The 26,264-nt window shown below is 39.7% G+C and overlaps 1 protein-coding gene across 2 annotated transcripts in view; it reads left to right on the forward strand.

The window, feature by feature from the left end:
* galt (galactose-1-phosphate uridylyltransferase) overlaps positions 1-18,246 on the forward strand; it is a 155,518-nt gene extending 137,272 nt beyond the window's left edge. For both annotated transcript variants that reach the window (XM_007260816.2, XM_049468455.1), the window contains 2 exons: positions 8,363-8,517; positions 15,862-18,246. In XM_007260816.2, coding sequence (XP_007260878.1) covers positions 8,363-8,517; positions 15,862-15,936 — 230 coding nt within the window. In that variant the 3' untranslated portion in view covers positions 15,937-18,246. The remainder of the gene's footprint in view (positions 1-8,362; positions 8,518-15,861) is intronic.
* Positions 18,247-26,264: the final 8,018 nt, after the last annotated feature.

Genomic DNA, 26,264 nt, shown 5'->3' on the forward strand with positions numbered 1-26,264 from the left:
ATCCGACCACACCCCATCAACACCAATCCAACGCATTCCACCCCATTCACACCAATCCCTCCCCACACAGACCAAGCCCACTCATCCCCACCCCACCTAGACTAAGCCCACCACACCAATCCCACCCACCCTGTCGCCCCAGACCAATCCCACCCCATCCAGATCCCACCCATTCCATGCCAATCCCACCTATTTCATCCCACCCAAACCAATCCCACCCCACCCACACCAATCCCACACATCCATATCCCACCCAATCCCTACCAGCCCAATACTACCCATCCACACCAATCCCACACATCCCATCCCATCCACATCAATCCCAACCACACCAATCCCCACCTACACCATTCCCACCAATCCCAACATACCCACCCACACCAGTTCCACCCATCGCATCCACACCAATTCCACCCATCCCATCCACACCAATCCCACCCATCCCATCCACACCAATCCCACCCCATCCAGACCAATCCCACCCAAACCAATCCCAACCCAACCACAAAAATCCCACCATCTCACCCAACACCACCCATCTCACCTCACATCCTCCTTACTAATTAAAATAGCAAAAATCCTGACTAATAAAAATGGCTAATCGTGCAACCCCTAGTTACCACTGTTGAAATGATTAGTCTATGTGTGGAAATCCAGAAGAGAAAAGCTTCACATTAGGGGAAGAATAGAATCACTTGTTTCTTGCTGAGTGTTGTCCTACAGTCAGTGAGAACACCCAGCAAGAGTGCCCTATCACCACAGAAGATTAGAAAGCTTAATTTACAGTGTTCGAAAAAGGGCTTCTTTTTCCACTTGCCGTCTCCATTGTTCTTTAAGCTTTGCTCTCTTTTCTCCATGACTCTGCTCCCCTCCTCCTTCTGCCCTTCTGAGAGTCATTCTCTGCACTTCACATTTCGCCCTTTATCCTCAAAGCTTCCTCATATCTCCTGCTTTTTCTGACACCCCACAATTACCGCCCATTTCCCAGCCTTTTAATTGGTCGGAGGGAAAAAAGCCGGTTTGGCTCAGTCGCTGAGGGCTCCGTGAAAGTCGCAATTAATAAAGGACGTCATTACCAATCGCTTCTTGTGAAAAAGACCTTGTTTTTTCGATTTCAATGGAGCTCATTAATTTGAGCAGAAAAGAAAGTTGTTTTGTTTTTGTCACCATTGGAGCAGAGGCTTCCTGATGAGCCGGGGAGGTAGTGAGCTAATTAGCTTCCAGCCCTGTTGCGTGTTAGCACAATAACACATTCGTGGCTAATGAGCAGCTTCAATCGATGTCACCTTCCGATAGCTGCTGCTCGTGACTTTTCGGGGCAGGCTGCCAGGCCTGGGCAAGCGCTGGTGTGTGTGAGCACTTCCTCTTAAGCTTTCGCAAGTAGCGTAACCCTCGGCAGCTACGATTCGCTGGGTCATTTAACCAAGCAAAGCCTGTTTTAGTTTAAGTGGGTAAACATACACTATTAAAGACTCCTTTTTTTTTACACCCATTGTCTATTTTTCAGCTCCACCAAGCGTAAAGACTTCCCATATAGAACCCCACAAGACCACCAGAGCGCAGCTAGTATTAGCCGTTGCAACAAGGCAAGCAAACCAATCAATTGCCTAGGGCCCTGAACTGGTGTGGGGCCTCCAGAAAACATACTGGTTATGAATTGAATGCAACAACGAATTGTGTGAGCTCCCCTTTAAATTATGTGACGATAGGCCTGTCACAATAACTACATTATCAACTTATCGTTCAATAAATAGAAAAGATGGCAATTATTTTAATAATCATGATATCGTCCATTTTGTTTGCACTTACAAAATGCACTTACATACAGTATATTGTGACTGTGAAACCAGACAGTGACCCAGTAGTGCGGAAGCACAGAGAGACAGAGATTGGGAGTGAATTAACTCAAAACGTAGCTTTATTAGGAAAAATGCCCTCCATCAACGCCCAACACAAACTTAAAGAAACATAGTAACGGCGCAGTGTGGCTCTAGTTGCTTAACTTTAGTCTCTTAGGTTCATGTTGCCTTAGCCTTCCGAGTGAATTTGAAGGCTGAGGCAGTGTGTTTATGCCCGTTCAACGCGGGCCAGCTGGGACAGACTGGGGCTGCATGCCATGGTGTGGGGCAGAGGGCGGTTCCCCTATATATATATATATATATATATATATATATATATATATATATATATATATATATATATATATATATATTTGGTTTTGTTTTTTTCAGGTTAATGGACAGAAATGGAAAGTATATTGACTTTAAAAGGGTTAATTCCTTTGTTTTGACAATGTTATAATTTTACTAGTGCCAAATTAGTGGTCTAAAAATTGTTATTGTGACAGGCCTATGTGACGGTCACTGCAGGAAAGGACACTGTTATCGGAATCCCCCTCAAGTGCAGAAAATGAACAGTGGCTAAAATAAACAAAAAAGATGCAGAGACCTCAAATAATGCAAAGAAAACATGTTCATATTCATAAAGTTTTAAGAGTTTGGTGATATTTGATGGAATAACCCTGGTTTTTAATCACAGTTTTCAGTTTTCATGCATCTTGGCATGTTTTCCTCCACCAGTCTTACACACTGCTTTTGGATAACTAACAAATATATAAGCAGTTCAGTTTGGTATGATGGCTTGAGATCATTCAACTTCCTCTTGATTATATTCCAGAGGTTTTTAATTTTAAAAAATCAAAGAAACTCATCTTTTTTTAAGTGTTCTCTTATTTTTTCCAGAACTGTAGATATAATGTCCCTTAAATGTATGACAAAATGATAATAAATGGATCTGTCTGTTACGTCCGTACCAGCACAACGTAATAGCTCCTCTGTGGTGGTCTATCCTGTGGGGTCCTGAGAGTTAAAGAACAACAGGATGAAAGAAGGATAATGATAATAATAAAGTATATAGAGAAACAGACACGGGACTACACTCCGTGATTATAGTACTATACAGTGTTCTAAATGCTCAGTGAAGCTGAAAGACTGGACAGTGGCTGTAGAAACAATGAGATGGTCATAATGTTACGCTTGATCAGTGCAAATGTGTATGTGTGTGTATTTCTGTGTGTACATAAGAGCAGGCTCCGTTGAGTGGAGCCAGGCTGCTGGAGCATCTTGACCAGGTTTAGGTTCGGTGCCCTCGGGCTGTTCAGACTCACTCGAGGGACCTAATATGAACCACGCAATCTGCAATTCAGCCCTCGTCTCCAGGCTTATATAACAAAGCCCGGCTCTTCTCCTTCGCCAAGTAATGAAATGCATTTCGCATTGAATAATTTAATCAGGACATTGAGACGTGGAGGCCCTTTTTATGAATTTGTTTATTTAGCCGGGAAACGGGATGAACAGGGAACAACAATGCTGCAGGAACACAAGCTTTTTTTTATTATTATTATTTTTTAGTGCACCCTGCAAATTATCGGCCAGTAAGGGGCAATGTTCTTTCAAAACTTAAAAAACTCAACTTAAAAAAAAACTCACCTGGATTTCAGCCTTTTGTTGGCGTTCCCATCATTCCGCTCCAGGTGTTAGCAGCCGCTGAAGCTCCCTAGCAATTAAAAGATAGGCTTTCTCTGCGTTTCCGAGCGAGTGAACATGAACCTGTGAGTTTACTTTTTTCTTTTTTTGTGTGTGGAGAAAAAACAAGGAATAAAAATAAATGAGCTGAATAAAGGCATGTCCACAGTGCCTGCACACTGTATCTCTCTGTTTATGGGTTATTCATGCTGAGATAGTTTTGCAAAAGTCGCTTTTGAACCTTTTTCAACTAAGAAATTAGACTATACATTATCTCCATCCACACTGCGGCCCTTCCTGTGTCTTATGTGTCCCCAACACCCCTGTTGCTGAGTATAATACAACAGTTGCCCCAAAGATGCATGTGCCAAGACTCCTGTTGCCCAGTCTAATATTGGAATCTGCTAATTGCAGAGTATAATTTGGCCACCACATGTGCCAACACCCCTGTTTGCCAAGTTCAATATGAGAATTAACCTGAGCAACTTGTGCCAAAACACTTAATTGCCAAGTATAATTCGACAACCACATGTGCCAATACCCCGGTTACTAACTATAATTTGACAATTGGCCCAAGCTGCATGTACCAACAGGCTCGTTTTCCAAGTGTAGTATGACAGTCAGTCCGAGACGCATATGCCAACACCCCCATTTGCCGATTACAATACAACAACTGGCCTGAGCCACATGTGCCAACACTCCAGTTGCCTAGTATAATACAACTATTGGCCCAAGCCTCTTACGCCCACACCCCAGTCACCAAGTATAATGCGTCAGTCGGCCCCATCCAAATATGCCAACAGCCCAGTTGCCAAGTATAATACACCAATTGGCCCATCACCCCTGTTTGCAGAGTATAACATTACAATCTGCACCAACCACATGTGCAAATACCCCAGTCACCAAGTATAATGCGTCAGTTGGCCCCATCCAAATATGCCAACAGCCCAGTTGGCAAGTGTCATACCACAATCCTCCCGAGCAAAACTTTCTTCTTTGTTCTTTCACTTTTCAGCTGGATTACTCTCTAACTTGATGACAGACCAATGACCCTGCTCAGTTTTGTATTTTAAAATCCAGTGAAGTGCTGCCACTGCTGGAAAAAAATCCTAAAATTAATTAGTCATTGTTTTCAGTATAACTTACTTTACCACACTTTACTCTGCCAGTAAAATATATTATTTCCATGTTTAGTTGCTAAATATTTTCGTTTGTTGTTGTTTTTGGTGCATCCCTAGTTTCCAAAAACATTTAGACATGTAGTGTGTGCTTCTATAGTATGCAGTTTAGGTGGTGAGCTTTGTGCCACCACTGATATACAGTATAATATGTGAATAGGCCCAAGTCTCTTGTGCCACCACCCTGGTCACCAAGTATCATGCGTCAGTTGGCCCCGTCCAAACATGCCAACAGTCATGTTGCCAAGTATAATACAAGTATAATTCGGCCTAACTGTGTATGGCTGATTCTGAGTCTTAGCCAATGCTGCCATACACCAGCCGAGCTCGGTCCGATTGGTGATTGCGTGATGTCGTTCTGTAAATCTACCCTTTTCAGTTTCCCCCACTTGAATCAAAATCCCAGTGCAAGACTCTAAAAGCAGAATCTGATGTTGATTAAGTATCATAGCATGCTAGTTATGACTTTGGGTCAAGAGGTTTGTTCTTTTTCACAGTCCATGACTTGCATTTTGAAGAAAATTAATAAATTAATAAATGAATACAGTATATGGCTCATGTAATAACTATATTTGAGGGCATGTCGTCACCACCACCATGCTTTAGCAGCAGCAGCAGCAGCAGCATGTTCTGGCTTCTTGAGCCGGGATCAGCTTGCTTGCTATGCTTGGCCATTGTGCCAAATGTTATTACACGTCCAGACATTATTTACTGTAGGCACTGTGTTTGTGGAGCTAAGCCCTAAATTATTTTCTCTGGCATGAATTACGATGGCCACCGGCCAGAGCTCTGGTCTCCCCGTAACTTTGCTCACAGTACGGAAAGTAGCACTTTTTCAGTAAACGAAGTCGAACACAGACCAAAAGAAAGGTCAATACAAGTAATGGGAAACTGGATATGCTAACCTTATGCTTAGTCTTAGCCAACAAGTGTTAGCGTGTGAATGTGCATATATACACATATGCAAGTTTAGGTACCGTGCATAGCAGTCGGTTCAATCCCAAACCCAATAACATCCCCACCACCACCACCACCACTACCCCCCCTTCCTGGAACCGAGCTCGCATGGCCAGAGAGAGAGAATGTCGGTGGAGGAAATTAACGGCCGTTTCATTGCAGCAGACAGGATGAATCAGATTTAACTTGCATGATACGCTTTTCATTCATTATTATGGGGATAAGCGAGCTGGGACTGGGGCCAAACCACTGGTTCTCACAGCCGTTTTATAACTTAATATGCACCATGAAACCTTACAAGAGATTTCTCGCATGCCACTGGCGTCCAGACGTTCGCAGGCGCGGGTTACAGTCGCCGTGTTGTTAATTAAGGCTCTTGGCCGGGCCCCGGTGGAATGGATTGTTCTGTGAAGCTCCCAGTGTGTCGGCTTTGATCCGACCCTATATGCTTTAGCTGCTCCATTTGCATTTGATTGGCAATGTGGATGCATACCGAATGAGGTTTATCCATTTCCAATATGTTCATTTTCTTCTCGTCCTGATTATTAATGCTTCCCCTATGCTTGCTTACTAAGCTAGATGATAAAGCTGGTACCTGTTACTGTTCTATTACTTCATCTAGTGATCTAATGATACCCAGCAGACTATGCTAATAGATTCAGTATATTTGTTGTCTTCTTGTTGTCAGGAAGTCACACCACCAACAGAGGAGCTGCTAGCATTATTCAGCATGTCCAACATGTTTTGGAGCTCATCTGTTACCAGCTAACCAACTGTCTAGAGGGTTGCAGTTGTTTAGCATTGCATTTACATTAGATTTACATAGTATACTGGATAATATACAGGGGCTGGACAATGAAACTGAAACACCTGGTTTTAGAACACAATAATTTATTGTGGTGACAGACAGTTCTGGTGAAAACAGGAGAGTTGAGGTGCACATTAAATTCTGCCTGGATTTGGGCAGCCGGGGTTTAATGGTTTTTGGATACAATCCGGGTTAGCACCCGAATATCCCTTTCAGACAGCTTCCTCTTACAGCGTCCACAGTTCATCCTGTTGGATGTGGTTGGTCCTTCTTGGTGGTATGCTGACATTACCCTGGATACTGTGACTCTTGATACATCACAAAGACTTGCTGTCTTGGTCACAGATGTGCCAGCAAGACGTGCATCAACAATTTGTCCTCTTTTGAACTCTGGTATGTCACCCATAATGTTGTGTGCATTGCAATATTTAGAGCAGAACTGTGCTCTTACCCTGCTGATTGAACCTTCACACTCTGCTCTTACTGGTGCAATAATGTGCAATTAATGAAGATTGGCCACCAGGCTGCTCCAATTTAACCTCCCACACTAAAATGACAGGTGTTTCAGTTTCATTGTCCAAATCCTGTATGTTTAGCAGGCACTTTGATCCAGTACTGAAGTATTGAAGTAGGATATTTTTTTATTATTAGCCGATTACACAAAGATGTGATCGCTAAATGGGCATTCAGTAAAGTTGCAATGAGTGCGGTAAACCAGAGAATCCACTCATGCCACTAATGCCATGTTCACCACTGAGATGCCAGATTCACCAGTCCACGGTTTTAGCCTTGAGTGCCGACAAAGCCTCAGGTTGGAGGCAAACCAGTGCCTGTTTGGCACTCGCCTGCTCACTGGCTTGGTCGCTGGGTGACCATGTGTGCCATGTGTGATCTGCTAAAAGCAGCAATCCAAGAGCTTGCAGATTGTTCGCCAATGTTTTGCAAGACCCAATTAGCATTATCTGGCTAATGTATCAGATTAAACTGCACCTTATCAGCAGTTTAGCTCAAATAAAGGGAGTATGTTTGATAGCTGGGTTTGATCGAGACTGGATCACATTCTGACCATTAAAGAACCACCCCAGAGTTAATTTAGAACCGGATCAAGACCACATCCTCTTGCTGGTGAATTTGAACGTGATTTTGATGCATCGTGATTTATAGTAAACATCGCTGCTAACTAAGCGAGCTAAATGTGTCCTATAATGCATTGCGGGTCTCGCTACTAAGCAACAGACATCTGAACAAACAGAGCGGACAGCAAGCCAGCAGGGTTGCCAGATTTTTACAGTGGGATTCAGATAAAACCAATTCGATGGGTAAAACGTGTTTCAAATCCGCCAAAATACTGAACAAAAAACCCCAAAAAGCTGATGTTTATCATATCAAAAAAATCCTTAAATATCTTAAATATAACTAATTACAAAAAACGATATTTTAAGGAGTTTATCTGCATGTTTGAATTATGTGTTTTGTGCATTATAAAAATAATCTTGCAAGCAATGAAAGAAAGAAATTCTCACATATAATAACGAACATAAACACTTTTTTTTAGGTGGCCACCTCTGAGATACAGAGATATTAAAGAAGCAAAAAAAAAAAAAAAAGCTTTCAAGAGCCCAGAAGTTGATGACCTGAGACGCCGGAGAGTTCTGAACCGAGACGCTGTGGCGAGCTCTGTGAGGAGCAGGGCTCTTTTGAAGTCTGTAGAAATGAGAAAGTCTGGGCAGTGTTTTGTAGGTATCTGTAGGTAGATGAGTTCTGTCTTGTTCAGATTCGATTTCAGGTGGTGCCTCTCCGTCCGTGAAGAGATGTCAGGAAAACTGTCGGATGTCTTCTGTGAGTTGTCGGAGGTGATTTTTAACATGCGGCGGATCTTCTGCTCTGCTTTTTAGGAGCCCCGACAGGAAGCCACCTGAAAGAAGACATGAGCCACTGGCAGCTCCATGCCCACTACTACCCGCCCCTCCTCCGCTCGGCCAGCGTCCGCAAGTTCATGGTGGGGTACGAGATGCTGGCGCAGGAGCAGCGGGACCTCACACCTGAGCAGGTCAGTCATCTGAGCGAGGAGAAGACTTTATTCTCCTTATTCTCTGTGGTGGGGTTCTGTTCTCAGCTCATTAGTAGAGATTCACCGAAATGAAACGTTGGACAATGATTTTCACTTCAAGTTTTCACTGCCACATTTTAAGTGCCATTTTGGTTATGGTTGTACCTCACAAGTGCTATTCTAATCATGAGTGTACCTCAGTAGTGCTAATGTATTAATAAATGTACCTCAGTAGTGCTATTCTAATCATAAATGTATATCAGCAGTGCTAACTTATTCATAAATGTGCCTTAGTAGTGTTTTTCTAATCATAAATGTACCTCAGCTGTGCTATGTTGATCATAATTATTCTTCAGTAGTGCCATTCCATTCATGAATATACCTTAGCTGTGCTATTCTATAAATAGATGTACCTCAGTACTGCAAATCCAAAAATGAATGTACCTCAGCTGTGCTATTCCAGTCATGAATGTACCTCAGCTGTGCTACTTTAATCTTAAATGTTCCTCAGTAGTTTTATTCCAATCATGAATGTACCCCAGTAGTGCTATTCTAATCATAAATGTGCCTCAGTAGTGCTAATTTAATCGTAAATGTACCTCAGCAGTGCTACTTTAATCATAAATGTACCTCAGTAGTGCTATTCTAATCATAAATGTACCTCAGTTGTGCTTATCTAAGCATGAATATATATTAGCAGTCCTCAGTTGAGCTATTCCAGTCAGAAATTGACCTCAATTCAAAATGAAAAGGTAACTAAAGGTGCCTCAGCAGTGCTATTGTAATCATAAATGTACCTCTGCAGTGCTATTTCAGTGATAAAGGTATATCAATCATAAAGGTCTCAGTAGTGCAATTGTAATCATAAATGTACCTCAGTAGCGCTATTCCAGTGATAGATGTGCACTAGTAGTGCTACTCTAATCATAAATGTACCTCAGTAGAGCAATTCCACTCATAAAAGTATTTCAGTAGTGCTACTCTAATCATGAATGTGCCTCAGTAGTGCAATTCTGATCATAAATGTACCTCAGTAGAGCTATTCCAGGCATAAATTGACCTCAATTCAAAATTAAAAGGTAACTAAAGGTGCTTCCGCAGTGCTATTGTAATCATAAATGTACCTCTGCAGTGCTATTTCAATGATAAATGTTTGTCAATCATAAAGGTCTCAGTAGTGCAATTGTAATCATAAATGTACCTCAGTAGTGCTATCCCAGTGATAGATGTGCACTAGTAGTGCTACTCTAATCATAAATGTACCTCAGTAGAGCAATTCCACTCATAAAAGTATATCAGTAGTGCTGCTCTAATCATGAATGTGCCTCAGTAGTGCAATTCTGATCATAAATGTACCTCAGTAGAGCTATTCCAGCTAGAAATTGACCTCAGTTCAAAATTAAAAGGTAACTAAAGGTGCCTTAGCAGTGCTATTGTAATCATAAATGTACCTCAGCAGTGCTAGAAGTTAGAAATGAACAATTCATTGCTCTGTTTACATTTTATTGTCTTTTGTTTTGGCTAATTTCACCAGAATATTTTCATTTGTAAAATATTTGGTGCATCACTACCTGTTAGCTGTCAGCCAACATAAGTTGTTAGTGTTCTGCTGAAAGTTCTCAGTAGTAATATCATATTTGGGACATGTTCTGGAAAGCAGTGATCTCAGAAGGTTGTGTCATTCTTATTGCATCACTCATCATCATTCAGCTCTGTGGTGTTTTCTTATTTCGAGCTGTTTACTGTGTGTTGGTGTTCTGAGAGCCTGTCGTTTCTCTCTTCCAGGCTGTTATCACTCACATGTCTGTAAAAAAAAAAAAAAAAAAAAACGCAGAGTGTTACCACTGTGTGAACCTAGCTCCATCATTTGGTCCCATTACTTCACTGCTGGAGCTTCAGAATACATTGGAAATAGCAGAAGATGCTGTAGCAAATGCTTGTTTCGGAGTTGCTTGAGAAGACTTTTCGGTTTGAAAAGTACAAGGCAAAAAAAAAAAAGATGTGATGATTTTTCAGTAGCTCTTTCTAAAGTAAGTCTCTCCTTCAAAAAAGAAAAGAAAAAGACATAAAGAAAATAGTGCACACTGACAAAAGAGTGCCCTGACACTAATCCAGGAAGCACCAGTCCTTCTACCTGATTCCCGCTGTCAGACATGTGTCATGCTAGGTGACCCTGGCTTGTCCGGTATGAGAGAAAGCTGGAATTACACTCGTCCATCTTCCTGTCGGCTTTTCTCTATAACATTCTTCTCTCTGACTGGCTTGTTGGCTGCAAAGCGAGAGGGCATCATGTCCAGCTCTTGATTGATGTCCATCTGGAAACTCTGATTGACAGCTTAATCAAATTAGCCAGTGCCATCCAGCCACTCTCTGTCTGTCAGCTGTCAGCTGCTCTGTTATGCCAGTGCCTTTTTTTTACCCTGTTTCTGACGTAATTATGGTTGCCATCAACTTCCATATCTACCTGAAACTATCATGGGAACCAAACACCTCCACTTAGGTCACCAGACAACACTCATTTTCAAACTCAGTGCCCCCAGAGCAAATTGTTTATTGAAGTACCTTTACTACATTGACCTAAACCAGCCTACCAACCCAATACAATTCCCAAAACACCAATACCAATACCTCCCCACCAGTGTCTCAACTCAACACCAATTGCACAACCCAACAATTAACCCAATGGAAGTCACTAAAGCAATGCCTCCACTCTAAATTGGATATATCAATCCATCATGTCTATGCACCTCCACACCAAATCACGCAACCCACACAACCCAACACCTCCATTATTCAATAAACCCAACATCTCCATTACTCAATAAACCCAACACATCCACCCTTACCACTCAGTAAAACCCAAAACCTCTGCCTCCATTACTCAATAAAAAACACCTCAACAACAAATCACTCAGTACAGCTCAACACCTCCAAACCAAATCACAGAACCCAACACATTACTCAATAAAACCCAACACATCCACCTCTATCACTCAGTACAACTTAACAGCAAATCACTTAATCCAACACCTCTACCTTCATTACTCAATAAAAACAACACTTCCACCTTCATTACTCAATAAAACCCAACACCTCCACCTCTGTTACTCAATACAAAACACCCCAACACCAAATCACTCAACACAGCTCAACACATCCAAACCAAATTACGGAACACAACACCTCCACCTCCATCACTTAATAAAACCCAGCACATCCAGCTTTACCACTCAGTAAAACCCAACACATCTACCTCCATTACTCAATAAAAAACACCTCCACACCAAAGCATGCAACACAACACCTCCATTACTCAATTAAACCCAACACATCTACCTCCATTACTCACTAAAAACACCTCCACACCAAACCATGTAACAAAACACCTCCATTACTCAATTAAACCCAACACATCTACATCTATTACTCAATAAAAACCACCTCCACACCAAATCACGCAACCCAACACCTCCATTACTCAATAACCTCCAACACCTCCACCTCTTTCATTAAGTAAAACCAACACCTCAACCTATATTACTATACCTATACCTATAGTAAAACCCAACACCTCCACCTCCATTACTCAGTAAAACCCAACACCTCCACCTCCATTACTCAATAAAACCCAACACCTCCACTTCCATTACTCAATAAAACCCAACACCTCTACCTCCATTACTCAATAAAACCCAACACCTCTACCCCAGTCACTTAGAACACCTCAACAACTCCTCACACTTTACTCAGTCAGTGCTACCCATCTCTGAACTTCCCAACAAATTGACTCCTAACAGACTACCCCCTCCACAGTCACCACAGCAGACCTACCCCATCATCTCCATCAATCAGAAAGTACAGTCTTTTACCACCCTTTTCTTATATAATACCTCTTATTGTCTCTTATTGCTCCGAGGTGTGAAATCCCCCATTTGGTGAGCAGAGTTGGGGTCTTTACTCAGTCACGTCAGAGAGAATGAAATGGACTGCGGTAAACAGCTCTCTGTTCCTGCTGCCTGTGTGTGGAGCAGGTCTGTGATGCATCTGTGATTTTTTTTTTTTATACAATAACTGGGTGTTATAGGAGTTCTAGCGGAGGCGCTAAATGTAAAGCAGCGGGTGCTTTTTATCCTCCGACACTGATATTTCCTGATTGAACGGCTCGGGTTCTGAACATGGTGGTGAACCACTAGGGTGATTTAATGTGCTGTAACGTTTATTATGGCTTAGTGAATGCGGCAGACCCATGGAGAGCCCATCTGCCGACGCTTATGAGACTGACCTCTGTTAGCAGCAGCGGCGGCCGCTATCGAACGTGCCAGAGCAGCGGTGCCATAGGAATTAAGCAGGGGGGCACAGTGAAGAAATTGGATCAGGAAATGACTGGAGCACTCAAATGTTTAATCACTCTTCTTAAAGTGAAAGAGTGAGGAATGAAAGAAATAACTCTGTTTAAACATTTGAGCTTTTTGCTCAACATGAATGGCTCTCATTCGCAATTACAGGGTTGGACAACTGAAACTGAAACACCTGGTTTTAGACCTGGTTTTAATAATGTATTGTTTAGGTGCACATTGAATTCTGCCGTGATTTGGGCAGCCGTGGTTTTATTTTTTTTTTTGTTGGATACAATCCGGGTTAGCACCCGAACATCCCTTTCAGACAGCTTCCTCTTACAGCGTCCACAGTTAATCCTGTTGGATGTGGTTTGTTATTCTTGGTAGTATGCTGACATTACCCTGGATACCGTGACTCTTGATTCGTCACAAAGTTTTGCTGTATTGGTCACAGATGCGCCAGCAAGACGTGCATCAACAATTTGTCCTCTTTTGAACTCTGGTATGTCACCCATAATGTTGTGTGCATTACAATATATTGAGTAAAACTGTGCTCATTGAGCCTGCTAATTGAACCTTCACACTCTGCTCTTACTGGTGCAATGTGCAATTAAAGAAGATTGTCCACCAGGCTGCTTCAATTTAGCCATGAAACCTCCCACACTAAAATCACAGGTGTTTCAGTTTCATTGTCAAGTGACAGAAGGGGAGTTAGCTAACTAAGTAAAGTAAAGCTAAGCTAAAGTAAACAAAACTGTAAAAAACAAAACTGTAATAAAAAACTTGTTTTAGCAGCAAGCAACAGGTAAGCTACGATAATACTCCCCTCTGAACGGGGAAATAGCAGTTAGCAGCTAATGCTAATGCTACTCTATCCCCGGTGCTGGAGGACTAAACTGAAGCTCCTGTTTAAAGCTGTACTTCAGTACTTTCAGTGTCTTTACTGCTTCTTAATACCTGACTGGTAAAATTATAAGGTACATTAGATGCACTGGATTATAAGGCACACTGACATTTTTTGAGAAAATTAAAGGATTTTAATTGCGCCTTATAGTCCGAAAAATACGGTATGGAGAGAAACTATGTTTACCACCTTAATCCCACATGCCCAGATGGTCCACCACTGCTTGTTGCTCAGTGCTGGATCTCAAGCCAGTCTTTGAGCTCTGGGACCTGGATGCTGTGTGTGTATTTTGTTATGTGGTGATGTGACACTCTGCGGTGAGAGGAGTTCTACATGCATAATACTGCCCAGTCCCAGCTATCGCCGCAGGGGTGAATGCAAACGAGAAACTTGACTGTTGTTTCCACTTTAAAGTGGAGAAATGTTCCTGTTGAATGTCTGAATGAACACAGTGGAAGACCTTGGTTCGGTTAAAGGGGAATTCCATGCGTTTTCTACATCAGACAGTCTACATAATTCAGTCTTTCATATGCAAATAAAGCAGTTCAAAGCGGTTTGATGTGAAAAACATACAGACTCAGATTTCTTTACAGTGGGGGGTGATGAAAACCATGGCTTGCGATATCTACCATACATACTGTATAATACAGCAGTATGTACTGTAAATTGCAAATCATGACCATGAAAGATACAGTTTTGGAACACTGGAACACACATTTGAATAGGTAGAGAGGTGTTATCTTGTAAGTGAGGATGTTTTCCTCCAAGCATATTGGCTGCCTAGTAGGGGTATAACAGAGCATCGTCACACGTCACATGCATCGTGATGGAAAGGTTTGACGATGTGCATCGTGGGAACATACGATTCCATGTTTTTTGTACACAATACCAATGATGTCGCAATACCGCTGTTGCAGGCCAAAGAACCAGTGGGCGTAAGCAAAGGGTGGAGGATGTGTCAGTGATTTTTGACTGAAGCCAAAATGACAGATCCTTCAGCCAGCCCTCACAAGCCAAAATGAACGACTGGTTTATCTGAAGAAGTAGTGGAGTGAAAAATAAGATATTTGAATTTTAAATACAGCCAAAATAAATAAAAATGTCACCAAAACCAGAACTACTTTAGTAAAAATACACAAAAAACAATAATTGATTATACTGCCTTTGTTATTGTTTGCTTATGCCTAAATAAACAAGTGATTAATTGAGAAATAAAACAGCACAGTAGTTTGTTTACACTGAACATTACAGGGAGTAATTATTAAAAGGTTCGTTTATCACTGTTTTACACTTAAGAAATAAAAAGATAGAAAAAAGTCTTGTTCCAAATATTGTGAGAAAATTGAATTGTGGAAATCTGAAATCGTGATACAGAATTGTGTAACCAGAATTGTTCATTCAGAATTTTTAATCCAGAAAATTGCAAATCCAAAATCGTAAATCCAGAAAAGTGAATTCACAATTGTATATCCAGAATAGCAAATTGTGAATCCAGAATTGTGAAGCGAGAATCTTGAACCCAGAATAATGAACCCAGAAGTGTGAATCCAGAATCATGAATCCAAAATCGTGAATCCAGGATTGGTGAACCAAAATTGTAAATTTAGAATCGTAACTCCTAAATCTTAAATCCAGAATCATGAATCCAGAATTGTGAAACCAAAATTCTAAATTCAGAATTGAAACTCCAGGATCGTCAATCCAGAATTGTGATTCCAGAATTCTGAATCCTAAATAATGAATCCAGAATCGTTACTTGTATATCGTAAATCATAAACCCAAAATTGTGAATCCAAGTTTGTGAATTTAATCCAAATCATAAATCCAGAATCGTAAAACTAGAAATGGGATTCCAAAATATTGAATCCAGAATTACGAATCCAGAATAGTGAATTTAATCAAATTGTGAGCAGAGAGCATTGTCACAACCTTACTGCCTAGTGATGCTGCCTCCACCCTGAATGACTTTGTATACATCTTAATGATTAACTCATGGATTATGCGATGTTTAAAAATGTTGTTGGAATTCCTCTTTCAGTACTTTAATGTACACTTTAAGCTCTCCTCTGGGATGGATTTGATTGGTGTGTGTTGTGTTCACAGGCTGCTGAGAGATTACGGGGGCTCTCTGAGGAGCACTACAAGATCACAGCCAAGGAGGGACAAGCGGGTTTGTAAACGGAGTGAACTGAGCAGAAGAGAGGACGGACTGGAGGACGCGCTGCAGAAGATGAACAGCTGAAGAAACTTGTTAATAAAGTGTTAGACTTCATAAGCCTTGGCTCATGAGTCGTCAAGGAGTTTCCAAGGTTACAGTACGAGTCAAAAGTTTGGAAACACCTTCTTATTCCAAGTCTCATTCAGTGTTTTTATGTTTATGAAATGATCCAGACTATGAAGGAACACATAAGGAATCATGTAGTAACTTTAAAGTCTTAAACAAAGCAAAATACTCTGTGCAGAGGAATTTAGGTGCTCTTATCTGGGGAGCTGCTAACTTGCGGTTTCTGAGGCTGGTAACTCTGATGAACTTATTCTGTGCAACAGAGGAAACTCTTGCTCTTCCTTTCCAGGGGCAGTCCTGATGAGAGCCAGTTCCATCATCACATTCTTGATGGTTTTTACCATTGCACTTGTGGATACGTTCTTGAAAAGTTACTGAATTTTTTAAGATTTATTTTTGCCATAATATGGATTAAAACATTACTCAAATATAGGTATTCACTCTATAACTGTAACTCTACCTCTTCACAACTTTACAACTGATGCTCTCAAACAAGTTTTTAAGGGGCTGAAAAAATCCAGCCAAGATGTGCAAAGCTGTCATCTAATCATCATTCCAAATGTCTTCAACATATAAACAAAGAAACATATAAATAAAGAAAAAAACATTTTTAACGTAATTAATTTTTAAACATAATTAAGAAGGTGTCTCCAAACTTTTGAATGGAACTGTATTCCTGGTATACACAACACTATGAATGAATGTTAGAGGAATGTTATATGCTAAATATAAAAAATATATATATATATTGCACCCAGTATCAAGCTTTGCTCTAACTCAATGCTCAATTATTCAGATAACCTTGCAACTTGAGCCATCTCTACGATCAGAATTGAACTTTATTCACAAGATAGCACCTCACAGCTTACCTACAAAACCTACAAAAGTGTGGCTTTCCAACTTACCACCTGAGGTAACACTCCATCCCCAGTTCACATAGTGCCGTCCAATGACTTTTGGCATATCTTTATAGTTCCCTATTAGTTTCTCTTTGAATAATGGGATAAATTGTATCTTTTATACTGTAAAACTTTGTTGATTCACTCTTTTTCTACTTGGCACTGTACAAGCAGTGTATTTAACCTCGGTCACAAGATAGTAACTCACCACTTATACCTACAGGTGTGGGCATTCCTAACTCACCACCTGAGGTGATCAGTTCACCTCTTTGTGATCAGTTCCCATACTGCGGTCCAATGACTTTTGGCATATTAGTTTCTCTTTGTATGATTGGATAAACTGTTTTTTTTCTACTATTGATTTACTTGGCAGTGTTCCAAAATCAGGAATGACAATGTTCTGACAAATTTCCACTAAAGTGGGGAATAAAGTGTGAACTCCATGCTCTAATGATCAAATTCTTGATGAATTTGTGTTGCCTTGGCTTGAGCACACTGTACAAGCAGTGTAAATTTAACTTTGCTCACAAGATAGTACCTCCCAACTTATACCTACAAAAGTGTGGCTTTCCCAACTCACCACCTGATGTAACACCTTGTGATTAGTTCACATACTGCTGTCCAATTACTTTTGTCATATCATTATACAGTAGTTCCCTATTAGTTTATTTTTGTTTTATGGGATAAACTGTATCTTTTATACTTTTTTTACTTGATTTTTTCTACTTGGCCGTGTTCCAAAATCAGGAATGACAATGTTTAGACAAATTGTCGCTAACGTGGGGAATAAAGGTAAATTAAACTAATCTAATCTAAACTGCCAATTCTCTGAGTCTTACCTAAATGATGAGCAACCTTCTCAAATATTTATTAATGGCTAATCGGCTGTGTTCGGAATTGCTCATCAATAAAAAGAGGGTTTGAACTCCATGCTCAATTAAATTCTTGATAAATTTGTGCTGGCTTGCCTACAAGCAGTGTATTTAACCTTGCTCAAAAGATAGTACCTTACAACTTATACCTATAAAAGTGTGGATTTCCCAACTCACCACCTGAGGTAACTCTTCATCCTCAGTTCCCATACTGCTGTCCAATGACTTTTGGCACATTATTAAAGTTCCCTATTAGTTTCTCTTCGAATTATGGGATAAACTGTATTTTTCATACTGTAAAACCTTTTTGATTCATTCTTTTTTCAACTTGGCAATGTTTCAAGATCAGGAATGACAATATGTATGCAGTAAGCCAAAAACAAATTTCTATGAAAGTGGGCAGTAAAGTTAAATTAAACTAATCTAATCTAAACTGCTGTTTCTCTGAGTTTTACCTAAATGATGAGCAACCTTCTCGTATATATTTATTAATGGCTTATCGGCTGCGTTCGGAATTGCTCATCAATAAAAAGAGGGTTTAAACTCCATGCTCAATAAAATTCTTGATAAATTTGTGTTGCCTTGGCTCGAGCACACTGTACACTTACAAGATAGTACCTCACGACTTATACCTACAAAAGTGTTGCTTTCCCAACTCACCACCTGAGGTAACTCTTCATCATCAGTTCACATACTGCTGTCCAATGACTTTTGGCATTTAATTATAGTTCTATATTAGTTTCTTTTTGAATTATGGGATAAACTGTATCTTTTATACTGTATAAAAACCTTGTTGATTCATTCTTTTTTCTACTTGGCAATGTTCCAAGATCAGGAACGGTAATATTTACACAGAAATCCAAAGACAAATTTCCACTAAAGTGGGCAATAAAGTTAAATTAAACTAATTTAATCTAAACTGCCAATTCTCGGAGTCTTACCTAAATGATGAGCAACCTTCTCAAATATTTATTAATGGCTAATCGGCTGCGTTCGGAATTGCCCATCAATAAATAATTAGCGCTAAGTAAGATTTACATGCTGGAGATGCTTCTGCAGTCCGGGAGTTTTTTATTACTGCATGCTGAGGCTCTCTATAACAAGAATAAAAAAAATGAAGCTTGAAAACTGTCCGGTTAAGTCGAGAGGCACATTAAGAGGGTTATTCTCAGTGTTTCTAGCAGAGCCTTCAGGGCCGATGCTTCACTTAAAGCAAACCTCTCAGATTGATGGCGTTCCAAGACGAGACGTTTTCCCAGTCAAGCCAATTAACAGCGGCACAACAGAAGGTCCTGCGCCTTCGCCAGGTGCTCTATTGCTCTCTCTCTGTCAGCAGCTCTGGATGCGCTGTAGACTGTGCCGGCCCGGCCTGTCTCTGTCCCTGCCCATCTGCTCCAGTGTCTGGTGCCGCTCGCCGTGCTGGACCCGGCGTTCGAAAACGGTCAACAACGAGAAGCTCTTCACCATCCTGCTGTAATGAGGGGAATTATCATAACCCGTATATATGCACAAACAATATACTCTGCTTTTAGACTAGCTAAAGAATAAAGAATGTTGTTTATTTAACCTGTTTATACAGATGTATCTTTTAAAAACAAATCATCGAAAAGTTCAAAAATGGAAACTCATTATATTCAGACAATTAAAACCCAAATGTCAGTCTCTCAGAACTAAATATAAAACCAATTGGTACTTTTGGCAGTGTGCCAAATCCTGCTGGAAAATGAAATCTTTATAAAGCTCATAAAGCTCCTCAGCAGAGGAAGCAGGAAGTGCTGCTGTAAAATGTCCTGGTAAAAGCTGCGCTGGTTTCAGACTTTATATGGACTTTTATAGACTTGCAAAAAAAAAAGTGTTTATTTAACCTGTTTATACAAATGTAGAAAAAATGTAGTATCAAAGTTCAATTTAAAAAGGGAAACTCATTTTATAGATTCATAAACACACAAGAGTGATCTGTTTCAAGTGTTTTATTTTTGTTCACTATTATTGTTTATTATGGCTTACAGACAATTAAAACCATCAACTGTCAGTATCTAAAAACATTATATAAGTCCAATTTTACTTTTGGCAGTGTGCCAAATACTGCTGGAAAATGAAATCTGTATCTCCGTAAAAACGCCTTAGCAGAGGGAAGCATGAAGTGCTTAAGATTTTCCGGGGAAAAAAAAACACTGAATAATTTAATAAAACGCAGTTGATCAACACCAGCAGGTCCCACGGCTCCCCAAACAATATACCCTGCCCTCAGACTTGCTAAGGAATGTTTAACATGTTTATACAGATGCAGCTCAAAATAATTATATCAAAAGGCTTATATTATTTCCTTCCAAAAAGGAAAACTCGTTATATAGATTTATTAAATGTTAGTAATTTTGGCTTACAGCCAATTAAAACATTAAAGCCCAAATGTCAGTATCTCAGAACATTATATAAAAAAATTGGTACGTTTGGCACTGTGCCAAATCCTGCTGGAAAACGAAATCTGTATGTCCATAGCAGAAGGAAGCATGAAGTGCTTTAAAATGTTCTGGTAGAAGCTGTGCTTGCTTCGGACTAGATGTAAAAATGGACCAACAATCAGTAAATTGTGCATTTTATTTGGAAATCAAGCTCCCAGAGTCTGGAGGAAGAGTCGGGGCACATGGAGTTAGGCGCACCAATTTTGTGTTTTGGCATTTTTCTTCAGAACATGCGTTTTAAAAAAGGTAGTTAAACTTAGTAGACAGCTATGCAATCTTGTAGTTACACCCCAAAATGGTGAAACAGAAGGCAATGGGTTGAAGCATTTAAGGTGAAAAGGTAAAAAAAAAAGCCAATTTCAGCTCCTCAAATCACAGAGGAATTAAAGGAATAGACCATAATTAATACTAAATAATAGTAAATTCCCCAAGTTAACAGCTAGGTAGCACCTGAAGGTTCTCCCAGTTCTTAGGTTAAGGATTTCACCCCTTCCCCCTATAGCTCTTACTCTGAAAACAAGGGGCTGTTGTACAAAAGAGAAATGGCATTGGGCCCTTATTACAATCCCAGGGGCATTAATAAATAATAAATCCAGTAAAATCAGGCAACATACAGAATATGAAAGCTTTATTTGCAACAGAGCATTAAAAACGGTCACATTATATTCTATGTTCACTAGTACCACACTGGGATAATCAAACAGGACAAAACCAATAAAAAGAACAAAACTCATACTTTCCTGCTCTGAGCTACAATACAGCCATAAAAAAAACTAAAAAAAAATATATATATATATAGGTGCACTTTCCTTACCTGCTTGAAACCCCGTGTGGCACAAAAATAAAAATCTCTTAAACCAAGTTAGAACTACAGGTTAATTCTTAAAACAAAGCATTTTCCTAAAACAAAGAAACACTAAAACAAAGCACTTCCCCAAAACAAAGAGTAAAGATGCGATAAAAATAATTAACATTAAAACAAAGCATTTCCCTAAAACAAAAAACAAAAAGTGTAAAAAAACACAGATAACAGCATTTCCCTAAAACAGATTAAAAACATTAAAACAAAGCATTTCCCTAAAACAAAGAATAAAAACACAAACCAAAGCATTTTCCTTAAACAAAGAGTAAAATCACATTAAATCCAACTTACTGAACATGCCGGTGAAACACTAGCAAGGAAAACTAAGCAATTTCAAACAGTAGAGATTTAAAACCAAACTAAAACACAACATATGCTCTAACAACAGGCCACACTCCTAGGCAGCCATTTTGGTTTCTCTGTTTAAAAGTTTGGCTCCTCCCCCCAATACTCCAGCCAGTAATCCCATTGGTCAGCAGAGTATATATATATATATATATATATATATAGTTTTTTTTGTTAAATTTTATTCCTGATGCACTGGATGCAATCCTTAATTAACTCAAGGCTTAATCAAGTGTCTTATATTTGGAGTTTTAATAGAAATTAAAAACAAAATTGTTCATCTCTCTTCTGGGAAATGTCTGTTTAAATGTCAATCAATGCTCACACATTTTTGTTTAAATAATTGTTTTCTTTGTGTTTTTTCACTCGAATAATGTTTAGAATTATAGATTTTCAGCCATTATTACTAAATCCTATTCCTATTTCCTTTAGTGAAAACAGTATAACTGCTGTAGTGAAATATCTAATAATAACGATCATACAAATGCCAACCTAAATGACTCTGTGTGTAAATGATCATGTGCTGTGCTGTACATGATAAAAATAGATTTATCATGAGGTTTATCTGTGGCTTGAGGGAAAGGATGGTTTGATCAATCCTCAGCCATCAAATTAAGCCTATTTTCTCCTGTTGAACTGCATCTCTCTTGTGGGTCTGAGATTGGAAATCCATAAACACTTTTCTTCCTTTTTTTCATTCTGTTTTCTCATGTCTGGAAGTGAAACAATCACTACAACAATAATGTATTTATCTGAAAATGGAAACTGAAGAAAGGAAAAGAACGTTTTAGCTATACTGTTTTTCTGTTCAGCAGTTATGGACTCTAGAGGTCTGCTCTCTATATTTTATAAGAATGTTCTGTTTTGCTGTGGGAAATATAAGTGTGTGATTTCTGCCAGAGTTGCTTGTGTGCTCACAGGGACAATTCTAGCCAGACACAGCAGGTCATGATCATTATCACACACTGTAATCACTGTTCAGTGTGGATAAAAGTACCTCAATGGTGTATTCCTGATTCCTAATAATTCATTGTGTCCTTGCCATGAGCACGTTGCCTAGTGTTAAGAGATGTAACATAACAAAAAGAATATGCTTTTATTTGTGTTTTAAACTTGAAGATGATAAAAACTTTAAGATAAAAAAGTTTAGATCAATAAATAAATAAATAAATAAAGAATACATGTATTTGTCAGAAATCAGAAATACAAATTTAGACCAAAAGTCAAACATCCAGTAGATAGTCTTGAATAAATCTAAATGAACAGTTCTAATTTTTTAAAATCTGAATTCTGAGTTTCTTTTTAAATGTTTTTTTCAACAGCAAATTTCTTCACCTCACAAGTTCAAAACAGCAAAAGCACTGTTAAATTGCAAATGTATGAATTCCCATTAAATATTTCAAATTGATTAAAAATCTAAATATAAAGTCAATAGCTTATTTCAATTTTTAAGCTCCATAAAATGAACCCAATTGTCTCACTTTAAATTACATGTCTCTTCTGGGTCTGAGATTTTATAAATCCATAAATCCAAAAATCAATAAACACTTTTTATTGTTTTTTTTCATGTCTAGAATAAACACCTTTAATTTAGAACAGAAACAACAATAAAAAAAAATATTACTACACAGAGTCTGCCCTACTCTAAAATACATTTTCTTTCAAAGTCACTCGAATGTAGCACTGAATGTTAATTTTAGGGTGAGTTTTATTTATTTAGTGCGAGTTTTCAGCGATGTTTCTCCAGCACTAAGGCTTGGTGCAGCAGCATTAGCGTTAGCCACTAACTGCAGTGCTAGCGGTACATAAATGCACATAAATAATCAACTAGTGGTTCATTACATGTAGCTTGTTTTAACATGGTAAAAACACAGACTACAGTCTAATATACTCACCTCTAAGCGGTGGTTAATGGCTAATGCTAATGCTGCAGCACCCAGCCTTAGTGCTGGAGAAACTTCATCCTTATAACACTGTACTTCAGTGGAGTGGCTTTATTGTGCACCTTATAGTCTATAAAATACTGTAGTTTCTTTTTTTTTGTCTGGATGTAAAAAAAGTCACTGAATAACTAGATAACATCTCCATTTGGAAATGGAAGTGTCTCTGTCTGTCCAGCAGTTATGGAGTGTCCAGGTCTGCTCTCTCTATTTTTCATGGGGATGTTATTTTTTTAGTTTTGCTGTGGGAGTCAAGTGTGGGAATATGCATGGAGGGAAGGACATGGAGCGATAACATTATCTTTTGGCCGGGCCGGTCATTTGTCTTCGGCTGCAGATTGGATCCTTGTCCTGTCATCCGCCGCCCGAACATTTTCCCCTCCTGTGAGCGTCTGGCCTGCGCCTTCCCTCTCTGTCCTTTCTGCCCATCCTTCACGCTGAACTTCTCCCAAACTCCCCACTTTTCTCATTAAAACTGTCGGGTTATGGATGGCTCGCCGCTCCGCGCCGGGGTATTGATACTGATCGATCATTCTGATCTCCATAAGAGCTTCAGTGCCGCTGCCAGCGGAGTCCTTCCCCGTCCCCGATCCGACTCCGAGCCCCAGCGGCAGCTCATCCATCTCCCGCACAATTTATAGGTCATGAATGCCATTACCATCTGGCCTTCTCTGTAATCCATAAGGAGATATGTGTTTATTAAAAAGTTCGTCTCTGGATCGATCCACATTTTCCCTCCTTTTTTTTTTTCCCCCTCCCTCGGCGGCAGTGCGTGTCCTCCTGGCAGTGAGGGACTCGGCTTGATAATGGCAGATCAATTCTGTTTTTAGGGGACTTACTTAAACAATCCATAACAGAGCGGGGCGATCTCGTGCATCACGACTGGCAGTGCCGCCCATGTCTGAAAGCCAGAGAATTGCTTCTGCTATTGAGTTTGAATTAGCGCTCTGACGAATAGCTGCTACAGATACTTCATCATACATTTACAAGAGCTAAAACACAAGAGCCGCAGCACTGAGATACTGCGGTCCTGCCCCCCAACAGGCGACGAGTCCAATCATCGGTCACAGATCCGCCAGTCGACTGAGATTCTTCAATCCAAATGTGACACTGATGTGACGTTTGCCATTTCAGATTTCTCCACATATTTTCTATTGTGCACAGACCAGGACTGCAGGCAGAGCCATGTAATTTAACCATGTGGTTTAGCATTGTCTTATTGAAAAATGTACGGAAATCTCTGGAAAAGACACATATGGGACATGACCCCATACCATAACTCATAGGCTTTTTTTTTAAACAGAGACTAGCATGGTTCACAGCTCCTTTCACGCACACCTGCTATTTTGGTTTGGACTTAAACTGAACAGTCTCAAACAGTCTTACTCTGGACCAAATAAGGTAGGTGTAACGGCACCCTTATGCAGTGCTTATACAGTAACAGTGTAGTACCTAGTTTACCTCTACCACAACAAATCATGGCTAATTAAAAGTAGGTGAATTAGAAAACTTTATTTGGATGGCCCATTTCTGATGCCTCATAGGTGCTAAACTAGCATTCAACTGACTACCTATTAAATGTAACTGAACCCTTAATTGAATGTAAACGATTCTCTATAGAACCAAACTCTACCATCAATCAACCCTAAAACCCAACCCTAACCCAAACCTTAGCCTAAACCTTAAATCGAACCCTAAACCTAACCCTAACCTTAACCATTAAACAACTCTAAAATCTGACCTTAACCTTAACCTAAACCTTAAATCTAACCCCAAACCTAAACCTGACCTCAACCATAAATTAACCCTAAAACCCAACCCTAACTCAAACCTTACACCTAAACCTCAAATCTAATCCTAAACTTAACCCTAACCTCAACCATGAATCAACCCTAAAACCTTACCCTAACCTCAAATATGAATTAAATCTTAAATCTAACCCAAACCTTTACCTTAACCTCAACCATGAATCAACCCTAAAACATAATCCTCACCTTAACCTAAACCTTAAATTAAAACCTAAACCTGACCTCAACTATAAATCAACTCTAAAACCCAACCCTAAACCAAACCTTAACCCTAACTCAACCATGAATCAACTCTAAAACCCAATCCTAACCCTAACTCAACCATGAATCAACCCTAAAACCTAACCCTAATCCAACCATGAATCAACCCTAAAACCCAACCTTAACCCAAACCTTGAACCTAACTCAACCCTGAATCTATGCTGCATCTATAATAAACTATCCACATATATTCATATAGTGAAATACTTGTGATTTATATAGGCCAGGCCAATTCATCTTTTTAGACCTATGGAACTCAAACAAGGGTATTATCTGCTTGTTAAATGTCTATATGAAGGAAAAAACAATCACAACAGTCACAAGCAATCGATCGTTCATATTAAATGGCCAAATCTGATTTAACTGACATCATTCTAAATGGGGCACAGTCTACACTGAAGCTGAGGTCTGGCGTGTTGGACGTACGTGTTCTTTTCAGATGAGCATCTTGTCTTTTCTCTTGGCCTGAAACTTTTTGGCTGAAAGCGAAGCTGTTGGACTGGTTCTTCTACTGGGAACTGGGTTATGGAACCACATCCGTGGACTCTGAGTGAGATCCAAGCCGTTCCGTGCTGTTTTTCTTGCTGTAGCTCCTGGGAGGAGGACAGGGCTGTGTTTATTTACAGCTATTGATGCGCAAAACATTAGAGCCACCACATCACATCCGTTATAACTTGATGTTTTTTTTTTTTTTTCATAGAAGTTGTTCCTGGCCATCATTCATCGCCGAAAAGTTCAACAGGGCCAGGACACACAGTTATTCTGAGCATCTC

Source organism: Astyanax mexicanus, chromosome 20 (genome assembly GCF_023375975.1).
Source record: "Astyanax mexicanus isolate ESR-SI-001 chromosome 20, AstMex3_surface, whole genome shotgun sequence".
NCBI classification, from domain to species: domain Eukaryota; kingdom Metazoa; phylum Chordata; class Actinopteri; order Characiformes; family Acestrorhamphidae; genus Astyanax; species Astyanax mexicanus.